Here is an 11985-nt window from a genome sequence, read left to right on the forward strand (position 1 = left end):
GAGAATGCGAAAAATAAAGAAAATCGGAAGAGAAATAAAAGAAAAGGACCAAGAATGAAAATAAACAATAAAGCAGAGAGAGAGAGAGAGAGAGAGAGAGAATTGATAAACCCTGACACTACTAATGAATGGAGATCCAGGTGAGCTGATATGAGGAGAAAGGTGAACAGGTGTGAAGAAGGTAAGCAGGTGTCTATGGAGGAGGAGGAGGAGGAGGAGGAGGAGGAGATAGGATATGAGTCAGAGGCACTGTAGGACGAGGAGGAGTAGGAGTAGGAGAGGGAGAGGAGGATGAGGATGATGATGATGATGATAAGGAGGAGGAGGAGGGGGAGAGGAGGAGGAGGAGGAGGATGATGATGATGATGATAAGGAGGAGGAGGAGGGGGGGGAGGAGAAGGAAGCATGGAAAGGCAGGCTACATGAAGTCTATTGGCTCATCACGAGGTTGCCCGCTCTGGTGATTTAAAAGAAGAAAAAGAAGAAAAAGAGAAAGGCCATAAAAGAGACACATATATAATAGAAGAAAAGTGAATTAAAAGATGAGAGTAAAATAAGAATAAAAAGTAAAGAAAAATTAAAGGAAGGAAAAATATATGAAATTGAGCAAAAAGTGAAAATGAAATGAGAAAGTAATAAGAAAAATGGAGGAAAATGAAAGAAAAATAGAAGAAAAAAAGCCAAGAAAGAAAGGAAGAGGAAAAGCAATCTCTCCTCCACCATCCCTCGCAACCCTCCCTCCACTATCCCTCCCCTCCACTATCCCCCTCCCCCCCTTCCTCCGCTATCCCTCAATACTCCCTCCACTATCCCTCGCAACCCCCCTTCCCTCCACTATCCCTCGCAATCCCCCCTTCCCTCCACTATCCCCTCGCAACCCCCTCCTCCACATATCCCCTCGCAACCCCCTCCCTCCACTATCCCTCGCAACCCCCTTCCCTCCGCTATCCCTCGCAATCCCTCCTCCACTATCCCTCGCAACCCCCTCCACTATCCCCTCGTAACAACCCCCTCCCTCCACTATCCCTCGCCCCCCTCCTTACCACTGCACCCATGCCCCTCCCTCACCTTTAGCCCAGCCGGTGAGCACGTTGCCCAGGTAGACCACCTTGTAGGTCGGGTCGTACTCCGTCAGCGTGACCGTCTTCTTGCGCCACAGCTTCTTCAGGTTCATGTTGGGCATCGTGGCGTCGGCGGCGGCGGTGGCGCGGCACCTCTACCGGCTCCCCCGCCCCCCCTGCTGCCCCCCGCTGCTCGCCCCCCAGCACGGCCACGCAGCACTACCACAGGCGCCGCCGCAGGGCCATCCTCGGGGCACGGCGGCGGCGGCAAACTGGCGGCGGCGGCGGCGGCAGCGGCGGTGGTGACGGTGATGTCAGCCGTCTACACCAACATCCGCTGGTGATGTCATGGCGGCGGTGACGATGCTGTAGTGTTGCTGGCGGCGGCGGCGGCCCCGTGGCCCCCCGCAGGCTCTACGGGTGCCCCAGGGGGTGACCCGGGACGCCAGGGGTGTCGAGGGGGCCCCTGACCCCCACGACGGGGCGGGTCACCATCCGGGACCTGTGGGAGAGAGAGAGAGAGAGAGAGAAGGTGGTGAGTGGTGGTGACATGACTTGTGGTGGTGGTGGTGGTGATGGTAGTGGTGGTGGTAGTAGTGGTGGTGATGGTGGATGTGGTGATAGTGTTGTTGTTGTTGTTGTTGTTGGTGGTGGTGGTGGTGGTAGTGGTGATGGTAGCAGTGGTGGTGGTGGTGGTAGTGGTGGTAGTAGTGGTGGTGGTAGTGGTGATGGTGGTGGTGGTGGTGGTGGTAGTAGTGGTGGTGGTGGTGGTGGTAGTGGTGGTGGTGATGGTGGTGGTGGTGGTGGTGGTGATATTGTAGACCTGTAAATGTTAGATGTTATTGTTGTTGTTGTTTAGTTGTTGCTGCTGTTGATAATAACGATGATGATGATGATAATGATGATACTACTACTACTACCACTACCAAATAATAATAATAATAATAATAATAATAATAATAATAATAATAATAATAATAATAATGATAATAATAATAATAATAATAATAATAATAATAATAATAATAGTAGCAATAATAGCAGTGGTGACCTTTTCATTCAAACGCCGAGGAAGAAAAGAATATCACTCTTCCTAGAACTGGAGCAACGCGATACGATTACACACACACACACACACACAACACACACACACACACACACACACACACACACACACACTGTCACATCCTTTCTCTCTCTCTCTCTCTCTCTCTCAACACCGAAATATTGAAAACTGATTAATAACGAAACTACAGAGAGAGAGAGAGAGATAGAGAGAGAGAGAGAGAGAGAGAGAGAGAGAGAGAGAGAGAGATGGAATGTACAGAATAATGGCCATGACGAAACTGAAAATGATAAAACGAGGAGGTGGAGGAGGAGGAGGAGGAGGAGGAGAGGAAGCGATTGGAGGTTTAAATGACGGTGATAATGATGACGAAAGTGTCGAAAACTTAAAGTGGTGATGATGACAGGAACAAGAAGAAGAAGAAGAAGTTAGAAGAAGAAGGAGGAAAAGGAAGAAAATTAAAACGCGAACAATTGCAAGAAGATAAGGAGGAGGATAAACAGAAGAAAATAGAACAGGAAAGAGGAGGAGGAGGAGGAGGAGGAGGGGAAGAGGAGGAGGAGAAGGAGGAAGACTTGCGTTAAACCTCCATTTCCCTCTCTGTGATTGGGTCTCTAGAGGAGGAGGAGGAGGAGGAGGAGGAGGAGGAGGAGGAGGAGGAGATGATGATGATGCTGAAATATGTAAGGAAGAAGAGGAGGAGGAGGAAGAAAAGGAGGAATAGGAGGAGGAGGAGGAGGAGGGGATGACATGCACTAAATAGAGGAGGAGGAGGAGGAGGGGAAGAGAGGTCATGGAGGTCACGAGGTAATGGGAGGAGGAGGAGGGGGAGGAGGAGGAGGAGGAGGAGGGAAAGAAGGGAGGGAGGAATGGGAGGGTTTGCGTAAGGAGGAGAAGGAGGAGGAGGAGGAGGAGAAGGAGGAGGAGGTGAGATGGATGAGGTAAGAGGTCATGAGGGGAGGAGGAGGAGAAGGAGGAGGAGGAGGAAGAGGAGGAGGAGGAGGTATCTTGAAGTGAACCTTTGAATCCCTTATTTCCGGTGGCACTCCCTCCCCCCCTCCTCCTCCTCTTCTTCCTCCTCCTCCTCCTCCTCCTCTCGACCTCAAGTGGGGAGAGGGGAGAAGGGGGAGGAGGGGAGAAGGGGGGTGATATATTACTCTGGGTTATTGCAATCCTCTCTCTCTCTCTCTCTCTACCTGTAATAAGGAAGTCAGGTAAGAACGCGGCTAATTATTATGATGCACACCTGTTTGCCTTGCCTACTACTACTACTACTACTACTACTACTACTACTACTACTACTACTACTACTACAATCAAAGTATAAATTGAAGTAGTAGTAGTAGTAGTAACAGAAGTAGTAGAGAAGGAAAGACAGTTGTAGTAGTAGTAGTAGTAGTAGTAGTAGTAGTAGTAGTAGTAGTAGAGATTGCAGCAACACAAACAACAGGTGGAAAGGGGAGAGAGGAGGAAGAGGAAGGGGAGAGAAGGGGAGGAAGCGGAGGGAAGGGGAGGGGAGGTGAATGGCAGGGAAAGAAGAGGGAGGCTAGAGAGGGGAGGGAGAGGGAGAAGGGGAAGGGAGGAGAAGGAACGGGAGGGGAGGTGAATGGGAGGGAAGGGAGGGGGAGGCTAGAGAGGTAAGGGGAAGAGGAGGAAGGGGAAGGGGAGGAAGGGGAAGGGAGGAGAAGAAACGGGAGGGGAGGTGAATGGGAGGGAAGGGAGGGGGAGGCTAGAGAGGTAAGGGGAAGAGGAGGAAGGGGGAGAGGGGGAGGAATGTTACTTTCACTGAGAATGACAAATGACTGACTATTCCTCCCCACCCCCTCTCCCCGTTCATTACCTCCCCTCCCCTCCCTTCCCAACCCCCCAAACATTCCTCCCCATTCCCTTCCCCTTCCTCTCGTTCCTCTCCCCCTTTCCTCTTATTTCCCCTTCCCTTCCACCTCTCTACACCCTCTTTCTTTTTTTTTATCTCAATGTTTACTTTTCTTCCTTCTCTTCCTCTTCCTTCTCTCTCTTTCTTATTCATTCTTTGCTTCTTCCCTCTTCTTCCTCCTTCCCCTCTTCACTCTTTCCCATTCTCTTTCCCTCCTTATATTTATCTCCTCCCTTTCTTTCTCTTCCTCATTCCTTCTTCCCTCTTCTTTCTCTTCTTCCTCCTTTCCCTTCCCTCACTCCCAGCATCCTTCCTTCCTTATTTCATCTTCTCCTCTTCTTCCTCCTCCTCTTCCTCATGTCTTCTTCCTATCTTCTATGTCCTCTCCTTCCATTTCCTTTCACTCTCATTCTTCCGTTTCCCATCTTCCCTCCTCCTCCTCCTCCTCCTCCTCCTCCTCCTCGACCATCTGGTATGAGAATAAAAATAAAATAAATAAAAGTAAATAATGCAAAGTGATAACATTATTTTTTTCTCTTTATTTCTTCTTCGTTAAGGTCGACAGGTCAATGAGAGAGAGAGAGCGAGAGAGAGAGAGAGAGAGAGAGAGAGAGAGAGAGAGAGAGAGAGAGAGATGTGATAAGATTTGGTGTTAAAGGGATTTGGAATGGAAGGAAGTGAGATGTCGATCCCCCTCCTCCTCCTCCTCCTCCTCCTCCTGCTCTTCCTCCTCCTCCATTTCCTCTCGTCTTCCTCCTGCACTTAACTTACGCAACAACAACAACAACAACAACAACAACAACAACAACAATGATAAAAAGAAGAAGAAGAAAACAAAGAAGAAAAAGTAGAAGAAAAAGAAGAAAAAGTAGAAGAAAAAGAAGAAAAAGAAAAAGTGGAGGAAGAAGAAGAAGAAGAAGAAGAAGAAGAAGAAGAAGAAGGAAGAAAAAAAATAAGGAAAAAAAAAACTAAAAAAGGAGGAATTAAATGAATGAATAAAAAAAGGAAGAAACGAAGAATAAATGAAAGGAAGGAGGAATAAAGAAGAGAAGAAGAGAGGGAGAAGAGGAAAAAATATGATGATTCAATTAATAAAGGAAAAAAAGAGAAAAGGAAAGGAAGGAGGGAAGGAGAAAGAACTTAATAAAGGAAGGAAGGAAGGAAGGAGGGAAGGAAAAGAAGGAGGAGAAGGAAGGAAACAACTTATGAAGAGAGAATAAAAAAATAAATAAACAAACAAACAAAAACTCCAATGCATGTTTTACTAATGGAAGAGGAGGAGGAGGAGGAGGAAGAGGAGGAAGAGGAGGAAGAGGAGGAGGAGAGATTGGCATATCCTCCTTAATCTAATTGACTTTCCCTCGTTTTTTTTGTCCCTTTCAATCATCTGAGTCAATTAAACACACACACACACACACACACACACACACACACACACACACACACACACACACACACACACACACATGCGCGCACGTACACAGCAGCTGACATTTGACCTCTTACAAACATCTTCCTTGACCCCCAGACATTACCTCCTCTTCCTCTTCTTCTTCCTCCTCCTCTTCTGACACCGATTCCCTTCTTCCTTTAATCATTTCTTTTCTCATCTTCCTCCTCCTCATCTTCATCTTCATCGTCTCTCTCTCTCTCTCTCTCTCTCTCTCTCCCTCTCACCTTTCCTTCTTCTCTTAACTTTTCTTCTTGTCCATCTAATCCTCCTCCTCCTCCTCCTCAACGTCTCTCTCTCTCTCTCTCTCTCTCACCTTTCCTTCTTCTCTTAACTCTTCTTTCTGTTCATCTATCCTCCCCCTCCTCCTCCTCTTCTTCCTCCAAACACTCATTCGCCAGAGTAAACGTGACTATGAAAAGCAAATTGCACGCGAAGCCAAGTCCAACCCGAAAAAGTTCTTCACGTATATAAGAACCAAAAAGAAGACAAAAAGCAATATCGGTCCCCTAAAAGATGAAAGTGACGTACTAACACAGGACAGTAGACAAATGGTCGAAATCCTAAACAGGAACTTCGCGTCTGTGTTCACGGTCGAGAATACCCAGTCCGTCCCCGAGAGCCCTTCCCCACCGATGGGAATCACTCCCCTAGAAATTGGTACAATCGACGAACGGGATGTGAAAAAGTACCTAGACAAACTCGAGACAAACAAGTCTACCGGACCCGACGACTTGTCACCCAGGCTGCTCAAGGAACTCAAGCAGCAAATCCTCAAGCCACTCACCGCCATCTACAATCTGTCACTACAACAAAACAAAGTCCTGAAAGACTGGAAACAAGCGAACGTAACACCGATCTACAAAAGGGAGACAAAAGTGTGGCCTAAACTACAGACCAATCAGCTTGACCTCAGTGGCCGGAAAAATCCTCGAGAAGATCATCAGAGACAAACTCGTTAGGTTCCTTGAAGACAACAACATCATTTCCGATGCTCAGCACGGTTTCAGGAACAAGCGCTCATGCTTAACCAATTTATTGGACTTCTTCCAAGGTATCTATGAAAACTGGGATAATCATATCCCCAGTGATGTTATATATCTAGACTTTCAGAAAGCCTTTGACAAAGTGCCACATGAAAGACTCCTCAAGAAACTTAAGTCGGCGGGATTAGGCGACGATCTGACAGCGTGGATCAAAGACTGGCTCACTGAAAGAAAACAACGAGTTGTACTCAACGGACAGGCCTCCGAGTGGCTCCCGGTCACAAGTGGAGTGCCACAGGGGTCAGTGCTGGGACCCATACTTTTCATCATATATATCAACGACCTAGAACTAGGATTAAAATCCAATCTTTCAAAATTTGCCGACGACACAAAGGTGGGTGGGAAGGCCCTCACGACGGCAGACTGCGAAATTATCCAGAGAGACCTGGACCAGATCACTCGGTGGTCAGAAAAATGGCAGATGTCCTTCAACACTACCAAATGTAAAGTAATGCATATCGGATCCAGAAACAGCAACCACATATACCACATGGGTGGCGAACCACTACAGGTAGTGCAAGAGGAAAGAGACCTCGGGGTCACCATCAGCAGTGACTTGAAACAAACAAAACACTGCAAGTCCGCCTGTAAGAAAGCCAATACAATGCTTGGGTTCATATCGAGGAACTTCGAATACAAGACGCCGGGAGTTATGTTATCCTTGTATAATTCGCTGGTAAGGCCCCACCTGGAATACGCCGTGCAATTCTGGTCTCCTAATTACAGGAAAGACATTGAATTACTTGAGAGAGTACAGCGCCGCGCCACGAAGATGATACCATCACTGAGGACGAAACCCTATGAAGAACGACTCGAGCGACTCAACCTCTTCACGTTGGAAAAGAGACGACTGCGGGGAGACATGATACAAGTCTTTAAGTACCTGAACAAGCTCAGCAACGTTGATCACTCCAAACTCTTCACGCTACAAACTAACCTGAGAACAAGAAACAACGGAAAAACAATTCAAGCAAAGCGATGCAATACCGACATCGGCAGGAGTTACTTCTCGAATAGAGTTGTTCGCCACTGGAACAGCCTTCCTGCAGAAGTGGTTAGCGCAGAGACCATCAACTCCTTCAAGAAACGCATTGATCGCCACTTTGCTGCAACAGGAGTGAACTGAACGTTCCCAAGAGTAGGTACACAAGTGCTTTAATCCTTCCCTGCAAGCCACTTCTGTGGCAAACGGATTGATTAAATCACTGAACGCAGGCAGCCTAGTAATGAGCCAACAGGCTTTCTGCTGCCTGCTAGTCCATGTTTCCATGTTTCTTTCCTCTCCAGTTTAATGAAATCTATCTCCCTCCGGCCTTAGAGTTCCCTTCTTCCTCCCTTCTCTCCCCCAACCCCCCTTTTTCTCTCCCTCCTCTCCTCCGCTTTCTACAACAACAACAACAACAACGACAACAACAACAACAACAACAACAAAGACGCTGGGAAGAAATAGGAAAAATAATTACGAGAGGAGGAGGAGGAGGAGGAGGAGAAGGAGGAGGAAGAGGAGGAGGAAGAGGAAGAGGACATGTCAAGGAGAGAGAGAGAGAGAGAGAGAGAGAGAGAGAGAGAGAGAGAGAGAGAGAGACGGGTGATGGCGGTGATAATGTTTTCAATTTGCTAGAGTGAATTTCTCTCTCTCTCTCTCTCTCTCTCTCCCTTTTCTTTCTCTTCCTTTTAATAGTAATAGTAGTAGTAGTAGTAGTAGTAGTAGTAGTAGTAGTAGTAGTAGTAGTAGTAGTAGTAGTAGTAGTAGTAGTAGGAGGAGGAGGAGGAGAAGAAGAAGAAGAAGAAGAAAAAGAAGGAGGAGAAGGAGGAGGAGGAGGAGTTTTTTGTTTTTTGTTGTTGTTTTTGTTGTTGTTTTCTTCCCACTTTCCCTAATGCTGCTGTTCCCGTTTTCTATATAATCACGTTTTCTCCCAGATTACGGTCGTTTTCTTTCCCTCATTTACGTGCCTGTGTACACCGGACCGTGACACACACACACACACACACACACACACACACACAGGTAAACACACAAACAAGGTAGATATCAACAAGCTCACGAGACACCTGTTCGGGACCCTCTTCCTCCTCCTCCTCCTCCTCTTCTTCTCCTTCTCCTCTTCTTCTTCCTCTTCCCTTTAAAATATCTCATTGTATATACTTCGACCACCTTCATTTTCCTTTCCTCTTCTTCCTCCTCTCCTTTCTTCTTTTCTTTTTTTTCCCATATCATTTCCTCTTTCTCCTCTTCTAACTCTTCTTCTCCTCCTCTTCTTCTCTTCTTCTTCTTCCTTCGTTTCACTTTTAAATATCTCATTGTATATATTTTGACCACCATTTTCCTTTCCTTTTCTTCCTCCTCTCCTTTCCTCTCTTCTTCCTTCTTCATTTCCTCTCTTCTCTTTTCTTCTTTATTTTCTCTTTCCTATTTCTGCCATTCTTCTTTGTTCTTTCTTCCTCACCTTCTTCTCTTTTCTGATGTTATTCTAGACATTTTTTCTTCCTTTTCTTTTTCTCTTTGTAGCTTCCTTTCTTCTAACTTTTCTCCTTTATCTTCTCTCTTCTTTCTGTGCCATTCTTCTTCTCTTTACCTTCGTCTTCTTCTTCTTCTTCTTCTTCTTCTTCTTCCGTCAGTTTTGTCTCATTATTATTTCACGGATTTCATTATTATTCAACAGTTTCTCTCTCTCACTGTTCTTAGTATACATTCTCACCCCTTCTCTTCCTCCTCCTCCTCCTCCTCTTCCTCACACCTGGTCACATTTTTGCATTCATTTGGCGCCAGACGGTTGCATAACGGAACCCCCCCCTCTCTCTCTCTCTCTCTCTCTCTCTCTCTCTCTCTTGCACGCACAAACACACGTCGAGGTTCGTTTTATGAGGTACGGAAATAGGAGAGGCAAGAAGAGGAGGAGGAGGAGGAGGAGGAGGAGGAGGAGGAGGAGGAAGAGCTGGACAGAAAGTCATAGAGAAGCAAAGTGGCAGTAAAGAGGAGAAAGGAAGATGAGAAAGAGGAGGAGGAGGAGGAGGAGGAAAAAAAAGAAATGAAAATGAGGAAATAATAAGAAAAATAATTGAGAAAATTAATGAGAAAGCAAAAAGATGAGAAAGAGGAGGAGGAAGAAGAGGAAGAGGAGAAAGAGGAAAAGGAGGAAGAGGAGGAAGAAGAGGAAAACAGAAAATAAAGAGAATAAAAAAGTAAACGAGGAAGAAGAAGAGGAAGAGAAGGAGGAGAAAAATAGTAAAGAAAAGAGAAGAAAATGAAGAGAAAATCAGAAAAAAATAATGAAAAACAATGAATGAGAAAAAAAATAAGTTACTGGAGAGGAAAAATAATGACGAGAGAGAGAGAGAGAGAGAGAGAGAGAGAGAGAGAGAGCTCAATGTGTCCTCCTCCCGTAATGACCGCTCCGTCACCGCCCTTTGCAGGAGAAATGAGGATGTCAAGTGTGTGTGTGTGTGTGTGTGTGTGTGTGTGTGTGTGTGTGTGTGTGTCTGTGTGTGTGTGTGTGTGTGTGTGTGTGTTTCCTCTTTCCTTTGTCTTGTCTGTTACTGTCTCTATTCTCTCTCTCTCTCTCTCTCTCTCGTTTTTGTATTCATATTTGAGATTTCTTGTGATTTTTGGAGCGTATCAGTTATTTTGTCATTCTCTCTCTCTCTCTCTCTCTCAATTGGAAGTTTCCACACGAACTGAAAAGCTTTAATAGTCAATTCTCTCTCTCTCTCTCTCTCTCTCTCAATCAGTAATTTCGCTCTTCCGGGACGCTGAACAGTGATTACGTGTGTGTGTGTGTGTGTGTGTGTGTGTGTGTGTGTGTGTGTGTGTGTGTAACGAATAACAATCGTATGTCTATCTGTCTATCTGTCTGTCTGTATGTGTGTATGTGTGTATAAATGTATGTATGTGTATGTGTGTTTGCGTGTGGGCATGTGTGTGTACGTAATAGAAGAACGGATGTGTGAGGTCATGTGTGTGTGTGTGTGTGTGTGTGTGTGTGTGTGTGTGTGTGTGTGAGAATGTATGTATGTGTGTATGTATGTGTGTCTGTGTTTGCGTGTGGGTATGTGTGTGTGCGTAATGTGTGCGAGGTCATGTGTGTGTGTGTGTGTGTGTGTGTGTGTGTGTGTGTGTGTGTGTGTGTGTGTGTGTGTGTGTGTGTGTGTGTGTGTACCGTTTCGCAGCAAGGTCACCTGCCTGGAGGGGGAGGAAAGAGCCAATTAAAATATCTCCCACGAAAAACAAATGAGGGGAAAAAATAAGAGAGATAAATAAAGATGGAAATAATGAGGAAAAAATAATTATTGGGATGCTGGTGAAGGTGATGATGATGATGATGATGATGATGATGATGCCGTTAGAAAAAAGATGACGAGTAAGAAAAAGAAAAACAAGATGATGATGATGATACCGTTAGAAAAAAGATGACGAGTAAGAAAAAGAAAAACAAGATGATGATGATGATGATGATACCGTTAGAAAAAAGTAGACGAGGAAGGAAAAGAAAAACAAAATGATGATGATGATGATGATGATACCGTTAGAAAAAAAGATGACGAGTAAGAAAAAGAAAAACAAGATGATGATGATGATGATGATACCGTTAGAAAAAAAGATGACGAGTAAGAAAAAGAAAAACAAGATGATGATGATGATGATGATACCGTTAGAAAAAAAGATGACGAGTAAGAAAAAGAAAAACAAGATGATGATGATACCGTTAGAAAAAAGTAGACGAGGAAGGAAAAGAAAAACAAAATGATGATGATGATGATGATGATGATGATACCGTTAAAAAAAAGATGACGAGGAAGAAAAAGAAAAACAAGATGATGATGATGATGATGATGGTGGTGGTGATGATGAAAGAATGAGGAAGAGAAAATGTATATAAAGAATCACCACCATCATTACCAATATCAAGAAGAAGAAGAAGAAGAAGAAGAAGAAGAAGAAAAACTAGAAGAACAAGTAGAAGAAGAAGAAGAAGAAGAAGAAGAAGAAAAACTAGAAGAACAAGTAGAAGAAGAAGAAGAAGAAGAAGAAGAAGAAAACTAGAAGAACAAGACCAATAAAATGAAGAAGAAGAAGAAGAACAACACCAAAAACTAGAACAAGAACAATAAAACGAAGAAGAAGAAGAAGAACAAGACGAGAAGAAATGATATAAATAGTTATAACAACAACTCCTCCTCCTTCTTCTTCTTCTTCTTCTCCTCCTCCTCCTCTTCCTCCTCCTCCTACTACTACAACAACAACAACAACAACAAGTACAAGAAAATCAATAACAAATAAAAATAGAAAAACAAGAACTAGAAAAAAAAAGACAACAACAACAACACAACACTCCCCTCCCTCCCTGCCTCCCTACACCCCCCCCCCCCACACCCAACACAAGCAAACATACACACACACGTACAACCTCCAGCCCCCCCCCTCCCCTCCCCCCCAAAGTCTACCTGCGTGATCGGCCTTTGATTAGTGAGTGCTGACGTCAGACCAG

General features: G+C 45.0%; 1 protein-coding gene across 3 annotated transcripts in view; it reads right to left on the bottom strand.

The window, feature by feature from the left end:
* Nucleotides 1–11985, bottom strand: part of LOC127004985 (protein FAM9A-like) — an 86222-nt gene that overhangs the window by 14847 nt on the left and 59390 nt on the right. For all 3 annotated transcript variants that reach the window (XM_050873389.1, XM_050873392.1, XM_050873390.1), the window contains one exon: nucleotides 1069–1563. In XM_050873389.1, coding sequence (XP_050729346.1) covers nucleotides 1069–1183 — 115 coding nt within the window. In that variant the 5' untranslated portion in view covers nucleotides 1184–1563. The remainder of the gene's footprint in view (nucleotides 1–1068; nucleotides 1564–11985) is intronic.

Source organism: Eriocheir sinensis, chromosome 29, assembly GCF_024679095.1.
Source record: "Eriocheir sinensis breed Jianghai 21 chromosome 29, ASM2467909v1, whole genome shotgun sequence".
In the NCBI taxonomy this organism is placed as follows: domain Eukaryota; kingdom Metazoa; phylum Arthropoda; class Malacostraca; order Decapoda; family Varunidae; genus Eriocheir; species Eriocheir sinensis.